Source organism: Ochotona curzoniae, unplaced genomic scaffold, assembly GCF_017591425.1.
Source record: "Ochotona curzoniae isolate NIBS_2020 unplaced genomic scaffold, NIBS_Ocur_1.0 contig_883, whole genome shotgun sequence".
NCBI classification, from domain to species: domain Eukaryota; kingdom Metazoa; phylum Chordata; class Mammalia; order Lagomorpha; family Ochotonidae; genus Ochotona; species Ochotona curzoniae.
The window spans coordinates 72777596-72804241 of record NW_024466599.1 but is presented as its reverse complement, the minus strand read 5'-3'; the positions used below and the strand labels follow the sequence as shown (position 1 = coordinate 72804241).

The window sequence follows — 26646 nt, the reverse complement described above, 5'->3', positions numbered from 1 at the left end:
ACATTCATTGTTTCCTATTTTATTAGTTTATTGTTTCCTGTTTTGTGCCCCTCAGAAAAATTCTGTAACAGGAAATTTTATCAAGAAGACCGCCTCCATGTGTCAAATGAAGCTAACGGGTCGAACAAGAGGCACAATAAGGAGTTTGGAATTGTCACAAAACTGGGAAGCTCCTGATTTTTTGATGCTAATGATTTTTAATGAGCAGCATGGGGCAACCCGCTTCCTTTGGCATCATTCCGGGCACCTCCATACCCTCTGACAAATCTGAGCAGACAGAGAGCCTGGCCTGGACACACCCAGCCTCAAGATGGACTTCCGCCTTCGCCACCGAGGTCACTTTGGGTGAGAAAAGGCGTTTCTGTGCACCGACGCCTGCTGGACACTGTAACCGTGACCCAGGCAGACAAGGCCTCTGTCTTGTTGATGATACACCAGAACTGCTCCGTAAACGCCAACATGCTCACGGTGCTAACCTTGGGCAGCGGGACTTCTCCCGACTTTTCAAAACAGGCAAGCCATTGCTGGGCGAGCCACATCAACTTATCCCAAAGTGCGTGCGTCCTAGACACTTGAGCAGCCAGGGTCTGTGGCTCTTCCTCCACGGCCTGGGAGGCGCTCAGCCCAGCAGGTGCAGCTCATCACAATTCCCAGCGACAGGAACGGCGGGGCGGGGGGCGTCGCCTCCCCACGAGCAGCCGCAACATCACCATCACAAAGCTGGCACGCGTGGAACGCGCAGGTGCCCGGGCCGCCGTCCTCGCCGCCCAGCGCGCCTGCCCAGCGCCGCGGAGCCCCGCCTGCGCAGGCGCGAGCGCCGGCTTCCGCTCGAGGCGGGGCGGGCGCGCCGGGTCCGGGAGGCTGTCCCGGGGTGCGCGCCCCCCGCCGGCGCCTCCATGGAGTCCCAGGCTGGTCGGGGCGTGGGCTGGGCCCGGGGGGCGGCCTCGGGGACCCCGGTGCCGCGGCAGGGGCAGGGGCCAGGGGCAGCGAGCCCCCGTGCTGTCGGAACCCCCCGCTTCCTGCTGTGTCTCTACCTGGTGGGCTTCTTGGTGAGTGCCAACGTTGGGGTCTGGGACTTTGGACCCTGTGGGACTTTTTCCCCCTACCTGCTATGGGAATGCTGCGGGGGAATGAGGAACTCAGCTGAGGCTGGGAATTCGTCATCTTCCGTTGCCAGTCTAGGCACATGACCCCGTCCTATCTGCACCTGGCCTTATTGGTACTCGTGTGTTCGGGTGGAAGCAGTCTGCTGCCCTTTGCCCCTTTTGCCCTTTGCCCCGCTGCCCTTTGCCCTCTGGCCACCCCGGAACCACCCTCAGGAATGGCTCCTGGAGCTAACCTCGCTGGAGAGCGAGCTCAGGTGTTCAGCGTTGAGCAGGTGCAGGGCTGGCTTGGCAGGTGGCAGGGGTCTCAGGCAGGCTTGGAAAGGCCAGGCCGATGCCCTGTGTGCTGCTGCCGTTTCTCTGCCAGTTTTCCATATGCTGTGTTTCATGGCCTTGGCTTGGGGCTGATCCAACAAGCCCAGTGTCAGTTTTTAATCACTTCGATAATCAAGTAAAGTAAGAAAGAAAAAAAAAAATCAGATTTCCAGGAAGTTTAAAGACAGTGAGATGTTTCTCATGCAAAATGCTTCTAATAATTAAAACATATGAGCTCTGTGTATCTTTGAAGTATTCAGTGACTGTTAGGTGATAGTACAGAATGCCGTGTACAGCTTAGCTGATGTTTTTGGTATATATGGAGATTAAAAAAAAAAATAAGACTTTTGGGAAGATCATTTCGGATCAGGAAAGAAGGAGGGCAGCTTCTGGAAGCCACTTGCCAGAATGGCTCTCCTCTGCCCTCCCAGGTTTCAGCTTGTTTCGTGGGAACCTGCAAGTGACTCTTTGACTTGGGTTTTGGGATTTGGTTTGGATTGTGCACATTGAAGCCAGTGATTTCAGCTCTGTCTTTCTGGCAGCCTGTGTGCAGTTTCCTCTGCTTTGCGGGGGCTAATTCATACTGATTGAGGTAGTCCAGCCTTCAGGAAATGGTGCAGTTGCTATCGCCAGTGCCTGCGTCAGCTTTCATGGAAGGATGCTCAGATGAAGGTTGAAGTGGCGACCTTTAAACTGGTTCCTTTATAAATGATTGCAAGCACACGACTTATTGGCCGATGCCAAACGGTGATTTTAAGGAAGTTACCCGGGAAGATAAGGAAGGGGTACCTGTATAGGGAAGCTGGCGATTGTGGAAGATTCCTGCAGGGAGGAGGCCAGAGACCAGCCTTGCTGGGAGAAGAGAATGCATTGCCACACTCAGGTTATGAGTCTGTGGGTTTTTTTTTTCTTTTAAAGATTTGATTTTTTATTGGAAATTTAGATATACAGAGAGGAGGAGAGACAGAGAGGAAGATCTTCCATCCGATGATTCACTCTCCAAGTGAGTGCAACGGCCGGTGCTGCGCCGATCCGAAGCCAGGAGCTCTTCTGGGTCTCTCACGCAGGTGCAGGGTTCCAAAGCTTTGGGCCGTCCTCGACTGCTTTCCCAGGCCACAGGCAGGGAGCTGGATTGGGAGTGGGGTCACTGGGATAGAACCAGTGCCCATATGGGATTGCGATGCATGTAAGGTGACTTTAGCCACTAGGCTACCACGCCGGGCCCATGAGTCTGTTTTCATACCTACCTTCCATAGATTGCAGCCTATTGATTGGAATACTTCTCTCTCACCCTTAAAACAGTAATTGAACATTAAGTGACATGTGCTGGGATGATTTTTAAGATCTTGCAATTGACCCTTGGTGAAAGAGCCAGGAGACTCATTTAGTTGCTTATGTGTTAGGACTCAAAACAAAGCAAAACTTAGCTTAGGATTTTTTTTTTTTTAAGCAGGGTCTTTATTTGAAAAAAGAGGGACAGACAGAGATCGGGAGGGGAGAGATCTTCATCGGCTGGTTCACTCACCAAGTAGCTGCGTCCGCCAGGGCTGGGCCTGCGTCTCTGATGTGGGTGCAGTAGCACAAGCACTCAGATTCCTTCCGCCACTTTCCCAGGCGCACCAGCAGGAAGCTAGATCAGAAGCAGAGCAGCTGGGATGTGAATTAGCCCCTAAATGGGATGCTGGCATGGTAGGCAGTAGCTTAACTCACTGTGCTATAATGCTCACCCCAGAAATATTAAGTACTCATATATAAAATTAAAATAATAAACCATACGTCTGGTAGTGCAAGTTTGTGAGCTATTGAAGATAAGTGATTTTTATTTTAAAAATTCATTTCTTTATTTGAAAGTCAGAACTAGAGACAGAGAGACAAAGATATTCCGTCTGTTGGTTCATAATGCAGATGGTTGCAACAGGCACGGCTGGGCCAGGCTCAAGTCAGGAGCTTTCTCTGGATTTCCTACTTGGGTGCTGGGGACTCAGATCATTGGTCCATCTCTGCCTCCTGTTTCTAGACCGTAAGTCTAGAGAGCTGTGTCAGGGTAGAGCAACTAGGATGCGAAGTAATGCCAGTGTGGATGCCACCATCACCCTTACCTGCCAACACAGCTGTTTCACTCACTGTGTCACAGTAATGGCCCAGGAGATCACTGAATTTTAGGATATATGTCCCCTGAAGAAGTAATTACAGAAAACGAGCACCAACGTGTAGCTTGAAGTCCATGTTTTTATACTCATGTGAATTCACAGCTACTGGCTCGGGGAAGCACAGTACTAACCTGTGTCTAAGTGAAATCTGTTTCATGTGTGTTTTGCTTCAACAGGGTTTATAGCAGAAGGAACTCAGGTTGAATATAGAGAAAGCTATGTGTGGATAATATGTTTTCTGTCCCCCCTGAACTGGATGTAGCAGGTAACTAAATAACAGAATGAAATGTAAAACAAAACCAAACAAAAATCAGTCTTTATTAACTCAGTATATTAGCAAAAAGGATTCATCCTTATCCCAAGACTCAAGAAAAGAGCTTGAGCTTCTGTATTGTGCCAAACATTTCTTCCCATTGTGCTTTAGCAGATTCCCATTGTGCTAGGCAGATATTATTATTAACAAAGCTGGAGTTGAGAATTAGCTGTCTGACCCCAATAACCATGTACTTTCTGTGGCTGAATTATAAAATGATGGCCTTCCCCACAGAAGAGCCTCTCACTTGTCTGAGATATTCTTCTTGTGTAATGCTTTGCTGAGAGTGTGAGGCAAAGCTGCCAGCACATTAGCTACCTTTTCTAACTCTCAGGGGTTTCCTGACCCAGAGACCCCCAAAATCCCTGAGGGGTGAGGCAACAGCAGTAAGAAGCACAGGAGACAGTCTAGTCAGGCGTGTCTGTTTATTATAAAGCCTGCACAAATTTATATAGACTAGAAAAGGGCAAGGCAGAAAGGCATCTCCTGACAGTCCCCCCACCCTCCAATGGCGTTGTAATTGGCTAAAAGGCATGTCTGTCTCTCTGGACCCTCCAGTCATGTAATAGGTCACATACAACACTTTTGGCTGGCAGGTATGCCTCAGGTCATGTTCACCTCATGTGGCTGGCAGGTAGGCTGTGGGTCCCACTTGCCTTTTCATAGTTGCTATCAAAGAAGTCCCAGCACAGCTCATCCAAGGGCAGAGAAGAGACTGTATGGCCAGTGGTCAGGCCAGTTTGAGGTCTTGGTGAGCCAAGACCATTGTCAGGGGGTTCCCCTGGGACACAGTGTGTCCTGTACCTTTAGCCTCCCACACAGGCCCAGCAGGTAGAGGTCCAGGGGCCATCTCCCACATCTAACTACAGAAGAGTTATTTCTTTACTAAGCAGATCTCTTAGCCGTCCACTGGTTTACTCTCCAAATGTCCATTGTAACAGCTGAAGCCAGAAGCCTGGCCCCCCATAGTGAGTGGAAGGAACCCCAGCATTGGAGTCTCCACTCTCAGGGTCTGGATCCACAGGGAGCTGTTCAGGAGTCAGAGCTGGGAAACGGGCCCAGGCACTCCACTGTGGTGTTTCACCTGCTAGGCCAAGCACCCGCTCCAAAGATTGTTCATTCATTGTGAGCATGTGGTGCTTCCCCGCTAAGTTTGAATTTCTCTCCCTCCTTTACTTACCGATCTCTCTCTCCCATTCACAGAGAATAAGAAATGTGTTTTCTTGTGTACTTTGGGCACAATTTGCAGCATGTCCTGTTTGAAAGTTGACAGTCATAAAGATGCCAGAGTTCAAATGCATCCTACCGAATGGTAACTCAGGGGTTTATAAGTGGCAACAAGATTAGCATGAGGTACTATAGAATATATAGTGTGAAAACTTATTTTTTTGCAGAATCTTAGGTGCACTTTTATTTGAAAATATCATCATGGTTTTAGAGATACCATTTTAAAGATGCCCAGGTCATGGCTAAGCTAATCTGTTTGTTTTTAGGATTTATTTGGCGTCAGCATGGTTGTCCCTCTACTGAGCCTTCATGTCAAGTCCCTTGGAGCAAGTCCAATAGTTGCTGGAATAGTAGGTGAGTGGGTAATACTGCTTCCTTTCAGAGTGCTCGATTTTAAATCCCTGCACCAAGTACCCAAAACAGCTTAATCTTACAGGAAATTTAAACGTATTAACCTGCAACAATTCTTTCCCAGATTTAGTCCTTTTCCTAGACTCCCTTTGTTCAGAGAGCTTTTGAAATGTAAGCGTTGTTTCCATTCCCCGATACTGGTGCTTACTGATTCCGTTCAAGAAGCTGGCTGTGCTCATTGAAAGGTACATACTTGTGCCTACAGGATCTCTAGCCTGGTGTGAGAGACCAAATAATGTACAGAAATCACAGCCGTAGGAAATGGCTGGGGTGAATCTTGGCAACTCAGTTGGAAACTTCCCTCACCACTACCATCCTTTCTTAGGAGCCTAATGGGTTTTCCTGTTTGTATGGCATAGAAATTCTACCCAGAAGCCATTGTTTCACAAAAGGGATAGAAAATCACAAAGCCTAAAGCTGTGTAATTTCATTAGAAATTGTTAAGGTGGACAGTCCTTGTTACGATTTGGACAAGTGAAAGTAGCGAGCCAGTTTGGTACACAGCTGCTAACCTGGTCGGTGCCGTCATCTGTGTTGTCCAGCAAAGGATGCTAAGAATTTTCTGGACTGTTTGGCAGCAGCATGGTGGTGAAAAGGGCATGTTATACAATCATCGAAGTACAAGGCCTATGTCACAGTTTGTTATTTATAAAGTTAAAAAGTATTTTGTAAAATTTTAGAGATATAGAAAATGATAACTTTTTAAAGTTTTATTTTTGATGATGTTTATGAAGTTGATTAGGGTGGAAAGAATTGAGGATTAGGGGAAGGTGGTTAAAACCACTGTTTCCAAATTGTATTTTTCTTCTTTCTGTATCAGGGGGAAAGAAGGGGAGAAGCCACACTCAGCCACCCAACTGCCTCAGTACCCGGGGATGGGGAACAGCTACCCATGGTCATCCCAGGGTTCCACTTCTGCTCAAGTGGTTTTGATAGTTTGGAAATGCTGTTGATCTTGCTGACCCAAGGATAAGGAAATAAATCCCTGGTCCACTGGTTGTCATAGTCCACCTTAGAGTCTCCATTCACCCAGATATTTGCTGCCAACACTTAGCTGGGATGCTTGACCAATTTGTTCTGCCTTCCTTCTTCCACCGTGGTACCAGATGTCCTCTGCAGGCCCCGTTGGACTGCCACGTCCTCCATGTATATTTGGGCCTGCCGAGCACAGCTCCATGTAAGCCACTGGGAAGGCCCGGTTCTGACACATGCACTCCACAACCAGACCACAGATCTTACAATTCCCCCCACTGGTTGGAGTTCTGATTTCAGCAGTTCAGTTGGGAGGATCCCTGAAGAAACCTCATCTGAGGTGATCCCAGACCTGATTACTGTGTGTGCTTGCGAGTACAGGGTTTGGCTCAGTCTGTCACCTACATCAGCCTATACACGCACTGCTAGTTGCAATTTCTGAATCAGTTCTATTTCCAGCCTCATCTCTTACACAAACCACTGGGTATCACGGCCCAGCCAGACCCTGCCCACCACACACTTGGCCCTCACATACACCAGTGGGAATTACAGCCTACTTAGAGCAACCCCCAATAACTCCCACCAGGCCCACCCCCCACCCTGTATCCTGTGCTTGCAACAAACTGGTCCAGTCTGTCTCACACCCCATTCAGCTTCCATGCACATCAATGGGCATTGAAGCCTAGCTCAACCCAACCAACACCACTATCCATCCCACACTCATGCCAGCAGATGCAACTGCCTGTCTAGCCAGGCCTACCCCCAACCCTGGTACTCATGTTCACCAGTGGGAGTTGCAGCCCATCAGAGAGGTGCCTGCTCTTTACATACTGGATCTACTTCTAGTCCCGAATCTTGCACCTTCCAGGTGATTCTGCAGTCTAGCTTGACAGTACTTTCCCCCAGTCCCAGCACTTACCAGTTGATGCTGTGGCAAAGCCCACCCAGCTTGCACTTACTGTGGCTCATGCATGCACCAGTGGATACAGTTACTTAGCTCAACCTGATCTCCCCCTAACTGAGTTCACATGCAGGCCAATAGATGTTGTAGCCCTGCCCAGCCTAGTCTGTTCCTGGTTGCAGTTCTCACACTCACCAGTAAGAGCAGTGGCCCAGTAGGAAAGCTCCCTACTGTCCCCAGTAGGACAGTCCCCCTCCTGGGCTCATCCACTTCCTCACCCTTGTCTCTTGAGTACTGGTAGATACTGCGACCCAGCCTGGCTTGGCCCATCTCACCTCGGCATTTGCTGGTGGGTGCTGTAGTCAAACCTGGCCTGGTTTGCCCCCAGTTCCAGCTCATGCTGCTGGTTGCTGCAGCCCAATCAGCCCTCAGCCCTACACCCAGTGTGAACTGGTTTGTGTTGAGGCCTGACCTGATGAGTCCTGTACCCCATCCTGGTTCTCTGATCTGCTAGTATGTGTCATGAACTGGCCCAGCCTGGCCTATCCCCATACCTGACCCATATGTATGCTGGTGGGTACCGTAACCTGGCCTGGTCTGGGCTGCTCTCTATTTTGGTTCTTGAACTCACCTGCAGGGACTGCAGACAACAGAGTTTCCCCAGGCTGCTCTAATAGGTCTCTTTCCCATGGCAAATTTTGTGTACACTGTGGATCCTTGGCCAAAGTTGACGTTGTCCAACTCTTGTCCTGGCAGGGATAGTGGACTCGCCCAAATGGCCCAAACCCAATCTAGTTCTTACTGTTGGGTGCTATAGACCAGCTGCGCCTGGTCCACACCTAGCTCAGTGTGTCACTACCCCCAGCTATTAAACAAACCAGCATAAATTGCATTTGCACAGGGGTGAACCCACATATCCCCAGTATTGTCTGTCACCAGATCAGATTCTCTTGTGTGCTGATTAGTGTCATGGCTTAGCCTAACATGACCTGTACCCTATTCTGACCCTCACTGATGGGTACTATGATATAACCCTGCCAAGTAGGCCCCCAGCCCTGCCTTTAATGTGCACTGGTGAGTGCTGGTCGGCAGTGCTCCATGCTAACTAGCCCAGCTCAGGTCTCCCACGTGGGCTGGTGCATTGATCTGACCCATAAAGGTCCTCCAGCTTCCCACCAATACATTGCTCAGTCTCACTCTTACCTACAAATGCAGTGTCCTTGTTGATGCAAGTCCCTCAGAAATCATTCCTCACCTGCAACATACTCCTTCAGCACTCCTCCTTCCCACGCATCTCCTTACCCCCTTTTCTGATCAGTCCATAATCCCTGTGCCCAGGAGCGCATGGGTTCTGCAGCCCAGTCTTCCGAAGCCCATTGTTCCGATGGGGTGATATGCTAGGTTGGTTTTTGATGCAGGTGGACCGGGCAGGGCTGGGCCAAACCTTACCCCACTAGCCTGTGCAGGAGCCAGGCTGGAGCGCGGGTCATGCCAGGGGCTAGGTTAGCACACCCACTGGTTTGCATGAGCCAGGGACAGGAGCAGATTGGGCTGCAACACCCACTAGCGAGAGTTGGGACTGGGGCTGGCTAGGACAAGCCTGACCTTTGCCTGCTCACTAGGGTCCCAAGCTTGTGGCACATGTGCTTGCCTGGGACCTTACCCCGCCACGCACCCAAGATCCCGGCCCATTCAAAGTACCCAAGCCTGGTCCACTAGCACAGCAGGCTAGCATGCCAACCTAGAGCTCTCCTTTCCTCTCCTTCTATCCCACCAAGGACCAAGCATGGGGGAAATCCCCAGGCTCACTCTGCCTGCCTGGGCCTGGGTGTCCAGGTCCCTGCAAGCCCGCTGCTCAGCCACCCCTGCAAAGCACAAAGGCACCCGGGCCCCAACTGACAGTGTTAACTTGTAAGACAGAATCTATCTGGGGTTCATATTTTCACTCCCCTGAGTAATCCCTACAGATGTGAAAGTCGTAGTCATTTGGTTCTCACACGAAGGACCGGCTCCGCAGTCCCTAGGGTCACCCCTTGCCTTTATTCTCACTTCCGCCACCTCTCCATTTTATTCTAAATACATTTTACTAACCATTTCATGTCTTAATTTCTTCCAGCTAGGTAAAAAAAAAAAAAAAGGTTGGGATAATTTCCTTCTGATTTTTTCCAAGATTAATTAGTTTATTTGAAAAACAGAGTGACAGGGGGATCTTGCATCTGTTGGTTCGTGTCATGGATGAACCCTGACACCCAGGGCATGGGCAGGCTGAAGCCAGGAGAAGAGTACTCCAGCTGTGTCCCCTTGTGGGAGGGCATGTCAGCAGGACCTCTGCCACCCTCAGCTGCTTGCCCGGGGACATTCCCAGGGAGCCACATCAAAATCCGATATGGACATCCTGAGTGCTGTCTGAATCCGCTGTGTCACAACACTAGCCCCCGTTTCCTTTTTTTTTTTTTTTAAAAAAGGCCTTTTCCTCCTCTGTATCTTTCCTCTTCTCTTGCTGTTACCATGTTGTCCATCTGGGGCCATGTCTAGCTGGTTTTGTTGACCTCCAGTTCTGTTCTTTTACAGGGTCCTCCTATGGCATCTTACAACTATTTTCAAGTACGTTGGTGGTAAGTGCTTGTCCATCTGGTCACCTGTCTTGGAAATACAGTCTTATGCCTCTGAGTGTCCACCTTCATAGCTATCTAAAATTTAAGTCTCAAAGTCCGCCAAACAGAAGCAGCAGGTGCAGAGATGATCAGAATGTACATAATTAGATCAAAAGGATCTTTCCCCCTCTGTCTTCCACGTGTGACCAAGGAAAAGGCACAGGCCAACAGGGCTTAGATGACTAGTCCCGAATCGAACACTGACTCAGTGATGGATTAAGAACAGTTGCTGCTATAATTGCTGGGAACCTTTCTACTGCAGACAGCCATGAAAGCAGAAGTATTACCAACTGTACTCTGGTTCTTAACTGACAGCAAATCCATTTAGATTTGTAGGTTCTTTGTGAAGTTGTGCATGACGAATGGCATGCTTTATTGTTTAAAAAAAATAAAAAGACTTAAGTGAGCCTGGCATAATAGCCTAGTGTCTGAATCCTCATTTGGCGTATGCTTGGATCCAATGTGGGTGCCAGTTCATGTCTCAGCTATTCCACTTCCCGTCTAGCTCTCTGATTGTGGCCTGGGAAAGCAGTGGAGGACAGCCCAAAGTCTTGGGGCCCTTCAGCTGCATGGGAGACTCAGAAGAGGTAACTGGCCCCTGGCTTCGGATCAGCTCAGCTCCAGCCATTGTGGCCACCTGGGGAGTGAACCAGCAGACGGAAGATCTTTCCATCTCTTTTTCTCTCTTTTGTAAATCTGTCTTACCAATAAAAATAAATACATCCTTAAATTAAAAAAGAAAAAGGACAAGGGAGTCTTTAGGAATGATTTGCTGTTTAATTGCTCCATGGAATAGAAAATTGTGGAGGTGATGCTGTCACACTCCTGCTCTGACCTCCCCGCTAGGACTTGAGAAACATGAAGTGACCTTGTTCTGTCGGTGTGGCACCTCTGATCTGAAGATGCTGGTGCCCAGCGCCGCACAAGCCCAATAGGACAGCCAGTCGGGTCTCAGAGGTTAATCATTAGTGACCGTGGAACCGAGTGGCTGGCACAGAGTCCTCACAGTGCTTGATCACACTGTTGATCTACTGCTCTGAGTTTCCCAAGTTGCTTTCTGGTAAAATATGTTTGTAAAAGAAACTTGATCAAATTGCACAGTGACATCTTGGATAAGTATGCAGTTCCCTCCCTGATTTGTGTTTAAGATGGTAAATAGTTACTTCCTGCTTTGTGTTTTCTATTTAGGGTAACAATAGTCATGTTGTTAAGCTTTATAGTTGTCTAGCAAAGTAGTTTAGTATCACCCTTTTAAGAAGAAAAGTAATGAATTGTGAGGAAATTGATTCACAGAGTTTAAATACTTCAACTAAGTACCAGATTCAGCATCCAGATGCTAAACCCTTTTTTCCCCCTAAACATCATCTTACATTATAATGAAAGAAGCAAGTGGGTAACAAGCTATCAGATGATATAGGAAAGTAGGACACTTGCTTGGGAGGTATGATGTTTTATTTCACAATCTTGTGAGAGAAAAATTTAGAATGTTTGAGATACACTTTTTATGCCTTATTTGGCATAAAAGTACTTAGTACCTAAAGTACTTGGTGTGTGGTAAAGTTCCTGTTAGGCCTTAATAAATGTTAGTCATTCTGGTGCTTTTCTCCTACGGGACTCTAGCCTTGGAAATAAAGCTCACACTTGATATCAAAGTACTTGACACAGAATTATCATTGTATGTGTGCAAAGTTGTGTTGCCAACTGTAATCCACCCTCTCCAACTGATCCTTTGTTGAGTTCTGTTTGTTGTTTACAAAGTACTCTCCATACAGCTACAAGCTAAGTTTTAATGACAATCTTAAACCCTTATAAATCCTTCCTATAGAGAAATATCTATTTTCTTTGTAACAAATACTTTTATGAATTCATTTTTAATGATCAGTTTTGTAAAGAACCATTTTCGAGGGCATCATGTGTCATGTGACTCAGAAGATATGCTTCGGTTAGAACACTGACATCTGATCTTGTGGTGCCTGGGTTGCGGCCCAGCTCCTGGTGCCAGGAACCTGGTGGTGCAGTCCCTAGCAGCAGGCTGGAGTGGTTAGGTCCCCTCCATTCAGTTGGGAGACCTGGATTGAGTGCCTGGCTCTTGGCATAAGCTCAACCCGGTCCCAACCATGGTGGGTATTCGAGGAGTAAATCCATGGGTGGGAGTTCTTTCTCTGTCTGTTCCCCCTTATCCCCACCAAAGGAATCGAATTTTAATACAACTGACTACTGTTGATTAATATATAATTCAGTTCCTGTGTCTGGCTCTGTTCTGAGCAGTTGATGTCAGTCAATGTTCGTAGAACTATCCAGAGAATATGGTTGTGGGTCTTTCATGACTGATTTCATATTAAACACTTAGTGAAGGCTAGTAGGAGCTTTCAGGCAGGTGCTGTTCCTGTTTTACTGATAGAGAAACTGACACTGAGAAAGATTAACACGTCCAAGGCCACGAAGCAGGGGCTAAGAGCTCAAAACGTTGAACCTAAGCGACCTGACCAGGTTGTAAAGGCAGCGTAACCAGGCAGGCACAAGGGAGTCTGTGTCTCCTCCGACTTCTCCGGATCAATCTCTAAAGCCCGTTGAAATGAAACTTGGGGAAAGCATAGATGGCATGTGTAGCAGTGCAATTAGTGCATAAACTAATGGAGACACTTGTAGAATGAGCTGTAAGCAGAAAATGTATTTAGGTTGGCCAAGGCAAAAACAAGGAACCAGGCTCCCTGAGCAGTGGAGAATTAACAGATTTTATGGAGTTCATTTTTAGGAGACTCATGCATAATATTCATTATTTTTGAGGAAGTCCTGGCAAAGTTTGTGAGTGTTTAGAAAGGGACGGGCACTCTCAGCTGTCCTCCAGGTCATTGTATATGTTTCTTATATCTCATGTTGAGGGCTCACATTTAACATTAAGGTGGGGAGTTGTGGGGTTTTTTTGTCAGTAAGGCGAAGGTGAAGCTATCCTGGAGCTCTCTGCCCCCCTCTGCACAGGCTTCCAGAACGCCATGGTTGCCACAGACCCTGTGCCTTCATGGTTGGAAGCATCAAACACTGAGCTGGATCTCCAGCCAGTCAGCGCCTCACATCCACCTGCACCAACACCTGCTTCTCCTGGAGCAGGATTTAGTTGACGTTAGGGCATTGAGAGTGAAAAGGATTGTTAGAAGGCTAACAATTTTTTTTTAAGAATTCACTCTGAGCTTTTTGTTTTTATTTGTGTATGTGTGTGTTTCTGAATGTGGTGGTGGGTGGGTGGGATGTGTTGTGTAAAAGCTACTTATTCGAAAGGCAGAGTGAACGAGATCTTGTTCCGTGTTGGAGTTGCAGGCTGCATGTTAAGCCTGCTGTGCCCACTGTTGTGCTGCACCCCTCCAGTGTGTCATGGTGGAATTTTAAGACAGTTAATAATCTTAAGTAATAACAACAACCTTAGGGCACTTCCACAAAGAGAAATCTATCAGTAAAAATAGAGAAAGTGCAGGAATGGACATAGTTAACTTTTTGTTTTGTTTTAAGATTTATTTTTATTATTTTTTTATTGGAAAGGCGGATATACAGAGAGGAGAGACAGAGAGGAAGATCTTCCGTCTGATGATTCACTCCCCAAGTGAGCGCAACGGTCGATACTATGCCGATCCGAAGCCAGGAGACTCCTCCGGGTCTCCTACACGGGTGCAGGGTCCCAAAGCCTTGGGCCGTCCTCAACTGCTTTCCCAGGCCACAGGCAGGGAGCTGGATGGGAAGCGGGGCTGCCGGGATTAGAACCGGCGCCCATATGGGATCCCGGGCGTGCAAGGCGAGGACTTAACCACTTGCGCCACCGCTCCGGGCCCCATAGTTAACTTTTAAACAAAAAGTGGCAGGCCAAGGGTCTGTAGTTAATTGGAGGGGATAGAGAAAGCACCCCTGGAGCTAGACTGAAGAATGAAGAAGACGGGAAACATTCTCAAGCCACCTGCCGGTGAGGACTAGCAGAGACCAGAGAGGAGCACATTGCTTAGGACCCAGGGGTCACCCAACACTGGGAACCCTCTTTTTGATCCTTCTAGGTAAGACTTGTTTGCTATCATAGTGCTTAGTGACTTTTATTTTAAAGCACTTGCAGGTTTTCTTGCAAACTCGGTTTGCTTGTGTAGCTTGGGTCAGAAGGTTGTCGGGGTGCACCTGGGTGCCTTGGTTTGGCTGGTTCTGCCTATGGATACATAGCCCTTCCAAAGCCAGACAAGGCAGGGAAGTTGCAGTGCAAACATCCTGAATGGCCACCAGAGGGCCCCATGCTGCCGTCTCACTGCCCTGCCACCCTTAGCCAGACAACTGCACAGCCTACAGCACCACAGGAATGTCCTAGCCAGGAACTCAAGAGGAGGAAAAGCAAAAGCCGGTCAGCCACCACCCTCTATCGCTTTAAAAAAGATTTATCTTTTTTTAAAAAAAATTTATTGGAAAGTCAGATATACAGAGAGGAGGAGAGAGAGAGGAAGATCTTCCATCTGTTGATTCACTCCCCAAGTGACTGCATCGGCTGGAGCTGAACTGATCCAAAGCCAGGAGCAAGGAGCCTCTTCCTGGTCTCCCATGTGGGTGCAGGGTCCCAAGGCTTTGGGCCATCTTCAGCTGCTTTCCCAGGCCAGAAACAGGGAGCTGGGTGGGAAGTGGGGTCACTGGAATTAGAACCAGCTCCCATATGGGATCCCGGCATGTGCAAGATGAGGACTTCAGCCAAGGGTTCCACACCAGGCCCCCTCCACCACTTTTCTTTTCTTTTTTTTTTTTATTGTTGCTTACATTGTATTATGTAGTACAGTTTTATAGGCGCTGGGGATTCCCCCCACCCCTCCACCACTTTTCAATGAACTTTTCCAGAAGCTTCTCTAGGTGACTTCATCTGCCTCTGCCAAATCTTAACAGGAGGCTTGTTTTTGTTGTTGCTTTTGTTTTGTTTTAGTTTTTTTAGTGAGAAGTTTTGCTACAGTTTATGGAGAAAGTTCAAGGAAAGACCATGCAAGAGATCAAAGCAGAGTCCTGTCGCCCTTGGCTGGCTTCGTCCCACCAGGTGCCCCTGCTCCGTCCCTGCACACGTTAGAACCACACACCACCGAGCTCCATCGCTGTGCCCTCTGTCATTGCCCTGGGCACCTCAGCTTCCACTCCGTGTGGCTGTTTTTTCTCTCTCTCTGTGTGCCCCACATTCCCCCTCTCAGAGAGGCTCTGAAAGCAGGTGCAACCTCTGTCCGTCAGGCAGGCCTTTCCCTAGTGGGCAGGCTTTCCTGTGGCCGCCTCTGGAGTCTGGCTGAATATCCTTTCTTGAGCACAGGATGGCTCAGAAGGGAGCCCGTGCCCGTCAAGACCCTCAGGCCTCCCAGCTGTGGCGACTGGAACTGGCAGACTCACTTAGTTGCTTGCTTTTCTCGAGAGAACATGCAAACAGTTCACCAGTTACAAAGGGGGAAGGAAAACTAATGTGAGAAAAATCTGCCACTTAAGACATTTTGTGCCTTTTTTCTTAAATTGATGGAAGACAGAGCTGTTTGCCTTATGGAGAAACCAAGAGTCGCTTGATTATACTGTTGTTGAGACTATAGATCTTACTGAGGAGTTATTTCTCTATGTATGTCAGAGGCCTCAACACCAAATAAACTGTAATTGTCTGATTCTAGGGATTTATTCTGAGTACATTTATAAAAAGTGTTGTATTACTTATCAGAGCGTGATTTGTATTTGGGACAAATTTAAAAGAACTGAATTAACCACATGTAGACTAATTGAGTCGCCATCAGCTCATAGTAGGATATGGATTGTAACTCAGAACAGCAAAGGCAAGTTTTTAATGACTTGAAATGGTGTCCAAATCACGTCCAATGAAGAGGCAAGTAAGAAAATACAGTGTACTTGTATGACCATTTGGTTCCAAAGAGATAGATTTGGGATCGTGAGTTATTTTGATATGCTTCATTTTATTTTTTCAGAATTTTCTAGATTTCCAAACACTAAACATTGTTTCTGGGGATTATCTAAAGAAATGAGAATGAAGATTAAGGCTTTAGAAGTTAGACAAGGACCTTCAAATGGTTAAGAAAAAAAAAAAGAATTCAGATATTAAGAAGTGACAGGTTAAACTGAGTGGAAAATGACTTTTAAATCCAAATGGAGCACGTTCATGGTGTGCTTTGCATGAACTTAAGACCCCTGATGATTTGTGTTTCCGGTTGATCTCAGTTCCTAGGTGACCGGGCTTTGATTCAGGCAAGGAAAACTGCACTGTGCCTTGCTACTGCCTTGTGGGTAGACCAGAGAAACCTAATTCCAGCAAAATGGAGCTGAGCGGCCAAGAACTTGAAACCGAATAGCCTGCCATTTTCCACTGGTCACTTTGTATTGTTGGGCGTTTGCCTAGTTGCGGGTTGTTACCGAAAAGTGGGTCAAAGGGCTATCTCGGTGGCTTCCCCCAGGGCTGCTGGAGCGACGTGGTCGGAAGACGCTTCTCCCTGCTGCTCTGCATCCTGCTCAGCGCGCTGGGTTATCTCCTCCTGGGAGCTGCCACCAGTGTGTTCCTGTTTGCTCTGGCTCGGGTCCCTGCAGGTGAGTCCTGGTCCCTGTGCGTGTGCATGCCGTAGGTCAAAAGAAGTCCATCCCTGAAGCCGATGTCTGCTGAACATGGCCTCTTAGATCAGGTTTCCAGGAAGGCGCCGTCATGGCCACAGCTCTTACGATGATGACTGTAAGGGCAGCAGCTGTGCATGGGGCTCTTAGGGTCGGGCAGATGCTCCGTCTGCAAGGACCACCCTCGTACTTAGCAGAGCTCAGAGTCCATTCATGTGAGTAGCACTGTGCCTGCATGAAGGCCTGTCTCCTGCCTCTGGTGCGCTCTGCATTCTCTCAGTAAAAGTACGTTTGATGTTTCTGGCCAGCAGTGAGATTACAGGAGTGTGTAGCTTTATCAACAGGCTTCCCAGCATCAAGTTGGGATTTGTCTCCACAGGTGGGATCTGAACTGTGCTTGGTGGGTAAAGGTTGCCCGTGGAAGTTCCTCATTGCCCCATCTGCCCTTCTGAGCAATCACAGCCCTGACTCATACTGTGTCGCATCTGGCCTTCCCCAGGAAAGCACACACACATTTCCCTGCTTCCGCCTGCCCGTGTGAGGCACCAGCTGTTTGCCTACATCCTGTTAAGATGCTCCTTCCAACCTACCCCCCAGATGAGGAGAATGTACAGTGCAGCACAGAATGGTGTGGTCATTTGGGATTTCTACACCATTTCTGTCACGTATGTTGCACACTTGGCGAAGAGCTCATTCTTCAGAATTGAAGTGCTTCTGAAGCAGGGCACTCATCCTCGCAGACCCACCTCTGCGCTCAGAATCCCGCAGAGTAGATGCCCAGTGTGCGTGGGATGTCGAGCCTGTTGTGTGTTCTTGGTGTGGTTGGCTATGTGTCTTTTCATAATAGTTCACTCTACCAGTCCATGCTTTATACTGTTCATCATTCTGAAGATGCACATGGCAATGAATAAAAACCTACAAAATGGATAGAGATTTCTGGGGACGATTAAGCTTTGTAATATTTAATATGAAGCGTGTCAGTCTTGTCTAAGTAGCAGTGGTTCCATGATTGTGGTAACCAGGGGAGTGAACCGTAGGATTTCCTGTGGGTGGGCATTTTGACTAATGAAAACGCCCACTGGGACACCTTCAACCTGTAGTTCCTGGGTGCCAGTCTTGGCTCTGCTCCTGATTCCAGGTTCATGTTAATGTAGACCCTGGGAGGCTACAGGCAAAGACCTCAGTGATTGGGTCCCTGCCACCCGAGTGGGAGACTTGCACTGAGTTCTCGGCTCTGAGCTGACCCAACCCTGGCCACTATGGATATTTATGGATTAGACAGTGGGAATGCTCTCTCTCTCTCACTGTGTTTCTCTGCCTTTCATCTAAACTTAAATAAAAATCCCTTCTCGTCCACTAGCCCCCAGTGTGCTGGCTGACCCCTGAACAATAGGAAGCCCAGGTGGGGGCAGATTCCGCTGCACACATTCTTTTGTGCCTCCATAGCCTTGTGTCTGACAATGAGTCGCTGCCTTTTAATGTGCCTGGGTAGCCCCTCCCCTCTCTGTCCACCACTCCAACCACAGAATTACAAGGAAACCCTCCAAGTTGTTCATGTGGCACTGCTGCCATCGTCTGCCTTCCTCACGTGCAAGGTAGCATATCCTGCCATGTAAGATATCAGTCATTGTCTCAGAGTTGCCCTGAGACATCTTGAGCATTCCCCCCCTAGCCCGTTTCATTCGTCACTTAAGGGAGCAGGTATAGACAGAGGCAGGCTACCTATAAAGGATAGCTAAACTGCTCCCCAAGAGGCTGGCTGATAGGTGCCCACTTACACTGGCTTCCATGCAGAGCTGAGAATACCCAGGACTACGGCAGAGTTGGACTGCCTCCAGAAGATCAGCAGAACCCCTTGTGTCACCTTACCGTTGGTGACTAAGGAAGACCCACCGGCAACACGTACTGTATTCAGCTCTGTGTTCTCAGGAGCCTCAGTGGTTATTCCTTCCTTGGCGTCTGTGTGCGTGGGCGTCACATACATATGCAAAAGCATGAGAATAAAGTTGCTACATACACTTTAAATGCCCACCAAAAGTCCCGTGACAGCTTTGAGTTCACTTGTGGAAAACCAATTGGTATTTATCATATGGCAGTGCTGTGAAACCTGAAATGAATGACCAAGAGATTGATGTTTTAGAATAAAAGTTTGTTCAGGAGCAGCAGCAAAGGATTGCAGCCCAGGCTAGAAGAGACTGCAGAGGACAAAGTCTTGTGAGTTGCTTTGAGACAATTTTCATCTGTTCCCAGCCTTCACTCTAGGAGTTGGTGGTCACTCTTTAGTAAGTCTTGGTTGTGAAAAGGAAACATCTTCAGAGAAACGGCTTCTCTGGGAACTTTTCTAGTTTCTGGAAGCGCAGGCATGCCCTTCCTTCATGGCCTGCCATCTGCATCTTGTTTGGGCTTGCCAGAAGTACTTCCGTTTTGGTACTGACAACTTCCTCTCTCTGTGCTCTTCCCTGCTGTTTCTCTCAGTCACCTTTCTCACATCCTGCTGTACACCCGGTGGAAATCCAGGCTCTGTCGCGTCAGGGGGAGGGCATTTTTTTCTTTCTTGCTTTATCTCTAAGGTGCTGAGCACACCAAAAGAACACCGTGACTTACGTTTGTTTTCTTTTAAGTAAGCAAATGAATGAAGAATGAAAACTTTGTTAAGGAGGACTGGAGACATTGGAACATTGTGGTAGTCTGAAGGCTTAAGAGCAGTAAGGGGATGGATTAGAATCATGGCATGTAGAAGCCCAGTTCCCACAGGATGGAAGCTGCAGGCCACAGCAACTCAGAGAAAACCAAGGTCAGAACTCCAGCACGGACAGAGAGCAAGCGCCAAGTCGCAAGGAAGATCCTTCCGTTCTGGAGAAAGTGACAACACATTTCTTGTCCCCTTGCAGGTATTTTTAAGCACACACTGTCCATATCAAGGGCTCTACTCTCGGATCTGGTGGCAGAGAAGGAGCGGCCACTGGTGCTTGGGCGGTTCAACACGGCTTCCAGCGTGGGCTTCATCTTGGGCCCCATGGTCGGCGGCTATCTCACTGAATTAGACGGCGGATTTTATCTGACAGCCTTCATCTGTTTTTCTGTCTTCATGCTCAACGCTGGTAAGTTGATGCTTAATCTGGACAAGGTTGTTCTGCATACACGTATTGCCAGCTTTTTTCTCTGTTGTGCTCAGAGTGGGCAGCCTCAGTCACAGAAATTCCAGATTGTGATGAGGAGCCTGCTGTTGGTGTGCGTAGTGTCTGGGCTGCTTTCTGTTCCTGGCAACTGTGTGCCAGAGCTTCCCCTTTCTCCTCATCCTCACTGGCACCTCTTACAGAGAATGGTCCTTCCAACAGGTTTGAGCTGAGGTCGCATTTCGTAGCATTGGGCCATCTTCCATTACTTGGCCCAGATCAAAAGTGGAGCAGCTGGGACAGGAACCAGTCCCTCTATGAGATGCCAGAAACGCAGACAATAGTTTTACCCACTACTGCCAGCCTCTCTGCCTAGCGCTTCTGAAATCCCATTATTAAATTGTCTTCTGGACTCCGGATTCTGCTTGTTTCTCTTGCCCCACACTTACAGTAAGCAGACTAATTAAGGAGAGGGATTTGGTCGTGTTCGCTCCCAGCCGTCACTGCTGTGCACAGCAGGTCTGGCAAGCTGCAGACATATTAATGCTGTTTGATAAGAGGTATGTACCAGACTGGGAGCCCCCTTGGGTGCAGGGCCTTGCTCAGATCTGCCACTCTGCCTGCAAAACCCTTCTCAAGCACGGAGGGAGTCTGATAGACACAGATTCAAATCCCTACACTGACACTTCTTCCTGTGAGCCTTGCTTCCATTTTCACATCTGTAAAATGGGGTAATAGCCTTCTTAGAAGCACCAGGAGTTTTCGTAGTAAGCGATGTATGGGTCTTGTGTTGAAAAGCACTCAGTAGATATTAGTTCCTGTCATCATTGTCCTTTTCATTCTCTTCTTTTAGTTTTTCAGCAACGGATCTGTCTCATTTTTACCCACGTTTTGTGACGCATCTAAGATTCTTATAGAAATATTCCTAAGTGACAAGTCCAGGTCCACATTGTGATTGATTTTCTGTTGTGTCACACATTTTTCCTTGTTGAAACACTTACACAATACCTGGACACAAGCCTGCATTTAGAAGCATTTTGAGCACAGATTGGTACGAAGTCATGCTACTCGGCTGGCATGGGGGAACTGAGCAGCTGGTGGGTCTGCATCAGCTGAGAGGTAGTGTAGTCTGCAAGGCAGGGCTGCTGGGAAGACTGTGTGTCCCACAAGTGTCACCTGTGAGAGGACCTGGCACCCCTCAGTGGGGAAGATTCCTAGCATGTGATTTCTGAGGGTCACTGCTGTAGCCCTGTCCCTGCCTGTCCCAAGCCAAGGCCAGCTCTCATGGTACACAGCCCATGCCTCCCCACTGCTGCCCTGGTGTTGTCATTTAACCACCTGTTTCCTTGTCTGAGTCTCATTTTAGTCTTAAGTTCACTCACTGGATAAGGAATTTTCCAGGCCTTGTTTATTGATTTGATCAAAGCAGTGATCAGTGCTTGGGAGGCATTGGGTCAGCATGCAGATGATAGAGAGGGAAAAAATTCCTTAAGTTAATTAAGAAAAGGATTTCATGTAAATTTAAATTTATAAAATTTAGACATGAAACTAAGGGATATTGGAGACTGCCATAGGCTTTTCATCTGGGGAGACACTTTCCCAGAGTACCTGGGTTCAAAACCTAGCTCCAGCCGGTGCTCTGGTTCAGCAGGCTAATCCTCCTCCTCCAAGTGCCGCCATCCCGTATGGGCACCGGTTCGTGTCCCGGCTGCTCTGCTTCCCATCCATCCAGCTGTCTTCTCATGGCCTGGGAAAGCAGCAGAGGACGGCCTAGAGCCTTGGGACCCTGGACCCATATGGGAGATCTGGAAGAAGCTCCTGGCTCCTAACTTCGGATCAGCTCAACTCCCTCCAGGTCCCTACTAATACGTACCCCGGGGAGCATCGGGCATGGCTCAAGCGATTCAGTTCCTGCCACCCACACGGAAAACCTGGACTGAGGCCAGCTTCTACCTTTGGCCTAGTTTAGTGCTGGTCTTGAGCGACATTTGGGGAATGACCCAGCATGTAGGCATTCTCTATCTTCCTTTCAAGTAAATACATTTTTTTAAAAAAAGTAAACAAGGTCTTGTAAAAGGTCTACAAGGCAGTAGATCTAATATAAAAACAGACATTAGTAATTCAGTGCCAGCAATTTGCTTCTCTAGATGGCTTCAGTGAGTCAGGTGCAGGCAGCCACGTTCATTGTTTACGTACATTTTATTTTTTAACAGCTCTGGTCTGGCTGGTCCCATGGAATGAAACACACTGCGATGGAGCAAAGCAGAATGTGCAGATTGCAAAGGCTGGAGTGCTGTCAGTAAAGACACGCTCTGAAGTACAGGATACAGCCACCGCCCATGGGCCCAGGGAGGGAGAGAAGGCGCGGCCATCCTGGGTACAAGTCACGTGGGCCCTGCGGGACATGAAGAGCCTGGTGTTTTCCGAAATGTGGGACCTGTTTCTGATCCGCTTCCTGATGGGCGTGGCGGTCATGCTGTATTACAGTAACTTCGTCTTGGCCCTGGAGGAGCGCTTTGGGGTGCGGCCCAGGACCACTGGCTACCTCATTAGCTACAGCAACGCACTGGGCGCCCTGGCCGGCTTTGCGCTGGGGCCGATCCTGCGGCTATACCAGCATAACTCACACGCCGTGCTGCTGCGGTCCAGCGCGCTCACCTGCGCGCTGCTGGGCCTCCACGCCTCGGCCCATACCATGGGCGTGGTCATCTTCTCCTCCACACTGCTGGCCTTCTCCACCTCCATCGGCAGGACATGCGTCACCGACCTCCAGCTGACTGTGGGCGGAGCCCAGGCCAGTGGTACAGTCATCGGAGTGGGCCAGTCGGTGACAGCAGTGGGTCGCATCGTAGCCCCGCTCCTCTCCGGAGTGGCCCAGGAGGTGAGCCCGTGCGGCCCGCCGAGTCTGGGGGCAGCCTTAGCCTTAGTGGCGATTTTTATAATGTCAGTACACAAACGTCACTCCGGCAGTCCCGAGAGCAAAAAATTAAAAACTGAGTAATATGCTTTTGGATAACAGGAAGAGATAGTACCGCAGGTGTGCAAGCCCAGGACAGGGGGGCCCTTGTGAGAAGCGGCTTTGGATTAGGGTCAGTGGTGTCAGGAGAGGTTGCTCTGTTGGCCTTCCATCTGGGTGCTCATCTGGCCACAGCTGGATCTGCGAGTTGATGCAAACCCCAGGCCCACAAAGGAAGGGCAGGCTTGGGGCAAAGCTTTGCCAAAGAGAATGTTCCGCACTTACCTTCCTGTCTGGGCCAGTGAGATTCAACTTTTCAAGGGCAGGAAAGCACTCACCAGCTATAGGACAGAGATGCGATGATAGAAACCACACACATTTCTCTGCTCAGCACTGTGTTAATTCAGACTGTCTGGAGGAACACGGGTGCCCTGTTGGATTCCATAAGCTAAGAAGGAGCGTTTCTGCTCTCAGAATCCTGGACATTGAAAAGCTGCTGAATGACGTCTAGCCTGTTTCCCAAAGGCTGCTTAAGAACCACATACTGACCTCACCATCCGCCCAACCCCACCATGCCCGGACACTGACCCAGTGGCCTGGTGAAGTGGAGAAATCTTGGGGATTATGAAGCAGCACAGGCACGGCCTCATGGCGGTTGGGCAGGCACCGCAAGGAGGCATGCTTCCAGAGCCTTGACTGGCTTCATTCCTACCTGTCCATGACTGTTGGGATGCTCTCTGTAGCCACAGTGTGCTGGGCCCTTGCTGCCTCACAGCAGGTGTACTCTTCAGAAAGAAATGGGCGCCGAACCCGTACACACTGGGGTCAGTGCATTGAACAAACAGCGTGTTCACAGTCTGACAGTATCTGCATGTGCACTGGGCACCAATGGAAGGCTGCCTTCCTGTCCCTTCTGGCAGACATGGACCTGGCGGGGAAACCACGGCACATCCTTGGATTTCAGAGGAATACTTGACGCATTCATCTGAAAGTAAGGGTCAGGTTGTGGGCCCTACCTGAGGAACTGCATTCTTCAGTGTTTGTTCCATGTTAATGTCTTGCTTAAGACGACAGGCCATTGGTCCATGGGGAAGCTTTTGGGTGTGTTTTCCCAAGGAGCTGGGGAAGAGGCCCTAGTGAAAGCTAACGCTGACTCACTGAAGGTTAAGGCTGATGTGCCAGCCACTGGGTGGATCAGTTACTAGGAAAAGCCATAGAAGGGAGCCCTCTTTCACACGTAAACCACTCTAGTTCGCATTCCTTTCATGTCCTCAACAAGTCCACTAGGACATTACGCTGTGTCCAGTGCAGCACGTGCATAATTGTAAATGATATTTTGGAGACACTAATCTGCCACAACTTTAGTATTTATTGTTTACAAAGCAGAAACATTTCCATAACTTGAGAAGTTCTATATGAAGTAATTGCAAATATTTATGATAACTAATAGGAAATAAAGTTTTGTGGGAAGACTGTCCTTCCGCCTACCTGGCTACAAGGGAATGGAGAACTTTTTCTCAAGTGTCGCAGTTAGGAACACAAGCACCAGATGCTCCCAAGGAGACCGGAAGCTCGTGTGCAGTGCAATGGCCTTGCCTTCCGGGAGCGTGGGGAATAGACGCGCAAGGACAGTGGGTGAGCACTGCCTTATACAACGTGTACATGCAGAAAAGGAATGCCTTTTCCCCATTTTCAGTAAGAAGCACATTACTTAGCAACTTTTAAATGTGTAGATGCTGTTATTACTGTTAAATTCACAGCATTTTCCCCTTTGAAGTTAAAAAAAGATAGACCTCTTAATGAGGGTTTATAGTTGATCAGTCAATAGGAATATTGAAATCCAATGATTGATGTTCATATTTGGGACATTCTTTTGCACTTTTGCAGTAACGATTGTAGTCTCATTAATGTGATTTTTGTTTCCAAGATGTGGTGTCCTAGAGTTTTGTATTACGAAGTCTGACACTTTGCTGTTCACAGTGTGGTGCCACTGCAATGCCCACATCCCATAGCGAGTGCTTAGGTGCCAGTCCCAGCTGGGTGCTCCAGTCCAGCTTTCTGGTAATGGGCACTGTGGCAAATGGCAGTGCTGGCTCTAGGAGTGAGGACCTGGACTGAGTTCCTGGCTCCTTGCTTCTCTACCTGCCTGAACCCCCAGCCTCTGCCTGCCTTCTGGGAGTGAACCAGCAGGTGGGAACTGCTCAAGCAATCAGATAACTAGATCTGTGGTGCGGCAGTCTCATCACCCAGGAGCGTGTCGGTCATGGAGACACTCAGACTCCATCCGGGACCTACCAGGGACCATTTCAACAAGGATTTCTGACAATTTGTTTGCACAGTGATGTTTGAAAATCACCCTCTACTGGGTAGCATTTGTATTGTTTATAGGATGTAATCTCAGGGAAAATTAAAGCTGCTCAATTAACATTTGTGCTGCTCTTTCTTTTTTTCTTTTTTCTTTTTTTTTTTTTTTGGTTCGTTTGAATAGCTTTTGTAATCTTCTCCAAACTGTAAGGTGACTACACTTGAAATAACTGTTGTTGAAAGATATATATAGCTTTATATACAGAAGTATCAGGTGCAAGGCTCCTCCTGGAACAGCCATGACTGGAGCCGACTGGTGGGACCAGCATTTCCAAGTCCTTGCGCTGCCTTTTGACACACTTGAGGTTGAGACATGAAGAGCCTTGAGTCAGACAGAGGGCTCTGCCGCCCTGCTCAGGGATCGGCGTTTGGTTGACAGGTGAAGGCAGCCACAGAATTCATGGCGAGGAGGAAAAGGTGGCTAGTGCTCTGAGGTCATTCAGGTTTTGGAAAGTCCCTTCAAAAGAGGAGCACTCTAGAGTTGGGTGGCAGGGATGCCTGTGAAGGTAGGGGGTCTCGGAAGCATGGGCACACGGCGGGGGGGGGGGAGGAGGGAGAGGCGCCAAGAGGGGAGTTTTGAGAGTTGCCCATGAGTCGGGTCTCGATGGAGTTTGGGATGAGGTTGGGAGAGCTGGTGCTGGCTGTCCCTTCCGCCACCTCCCTTGCTGACCAGCAGGGAACTTGTAGGCATTCATGGGAGTCCTTCCGCCGTAGTTCAGAGGGACAGGGTATGAGGAGCGCTTGGCCTCTCGGTAAGGGATTTAGAAACCTTTGAGGAGCGAGAGTGCATTCAAGGGAAAAGTGCAGGCGCTTGGTCTGCTGCTTCAGAGTGTTACTCCAATAAATCGTGACTATGAGAAGTTACGTTGTATCTTGATGTATATATAGTTCGGGTTCCTGAATTACTGCAAAAGTTGAATCTCCAGTATGCTGAATCTGTGCTTGAACCATAAAAGCCAGCCTTTGGCTGTTAAAGTCTTCAAGCTGTGGCTGGCGTGGCCCAGCTCATTAAGTGTCTGCCAGTGACTTTGGCATCCCATATGGGCACTGTTTCTAGCCCTGACTGCTCTAACTCCTGATCCAGCTAGCTACGTGCTGATGTGCCTGGGAGAGCAGTAGAAAATGACCCAAGTATTTGGACTCCTGCTACTCCCATGGTGGGTGACTGGGATGATGTGTGAGGATCCTTCTAGCTTGGCCTAGCCCAGCCACTGTAACTGTTCAGGGAGAGAACCAGCAACTGGAAAATTCCTTCCTTCCTTCCCTCTCTGCAGCTTGGCTTTTTAAATAAGCATTAAAAAAGAAAATAGTTGATATATTGCGCTTTACAACATGGATAGGAGATAACATTTCTTTAGGTTTGTCAAAGAAATTCTATTCCATTTAAGAGAGTGGAGATTTAGGCTCTTACCCCGTCTACACATTACTCTTTTGCTATGATAGCTTATCTACCAAAATATCTTCCGAGTTTGCTTGAGGAAATGGAAACCACAAGAGGCATCCAATAGAGAGCTGATGTGAATGTGTTCTGCTGCCAGCTCGGAGCCTGGTCCTCATGACTGTGTGCATGTAACCA

General features: G+C 48.5%; 1 protein-coding gene across 1 annotated transcript; it reads left to right on the top strand.

Moving 5' to 3' along the window:
* Window positions 1-990: 990 nt before the first annotated feature.
* MFSD9 (major facilitator superfamily domain containing 9) lies at window positions 991-25126 on the top strand. Its single transcript, XM_040993878.1, has 6 exons — window positions 991-1049; window positions 5375-5462; window positions 9964-10007; window positions 16484-16613; window positions 19526-19735; window positions 21964-25126. The coding sequence occupies exons 2-6, from the start codon at window positions 5393-5395 to the stop codon at window positions 22749-22751; spliced, it is 1242 nt and encodes a 413-aa protein (XP_040849812.1). The 5' UTR covers window positions 991-1049; window positions 5375-5392; the 3' UTR covers window positions 22752-25126.
* Window positions 25127-26646: the final 1520 nt, after the last annotated feature.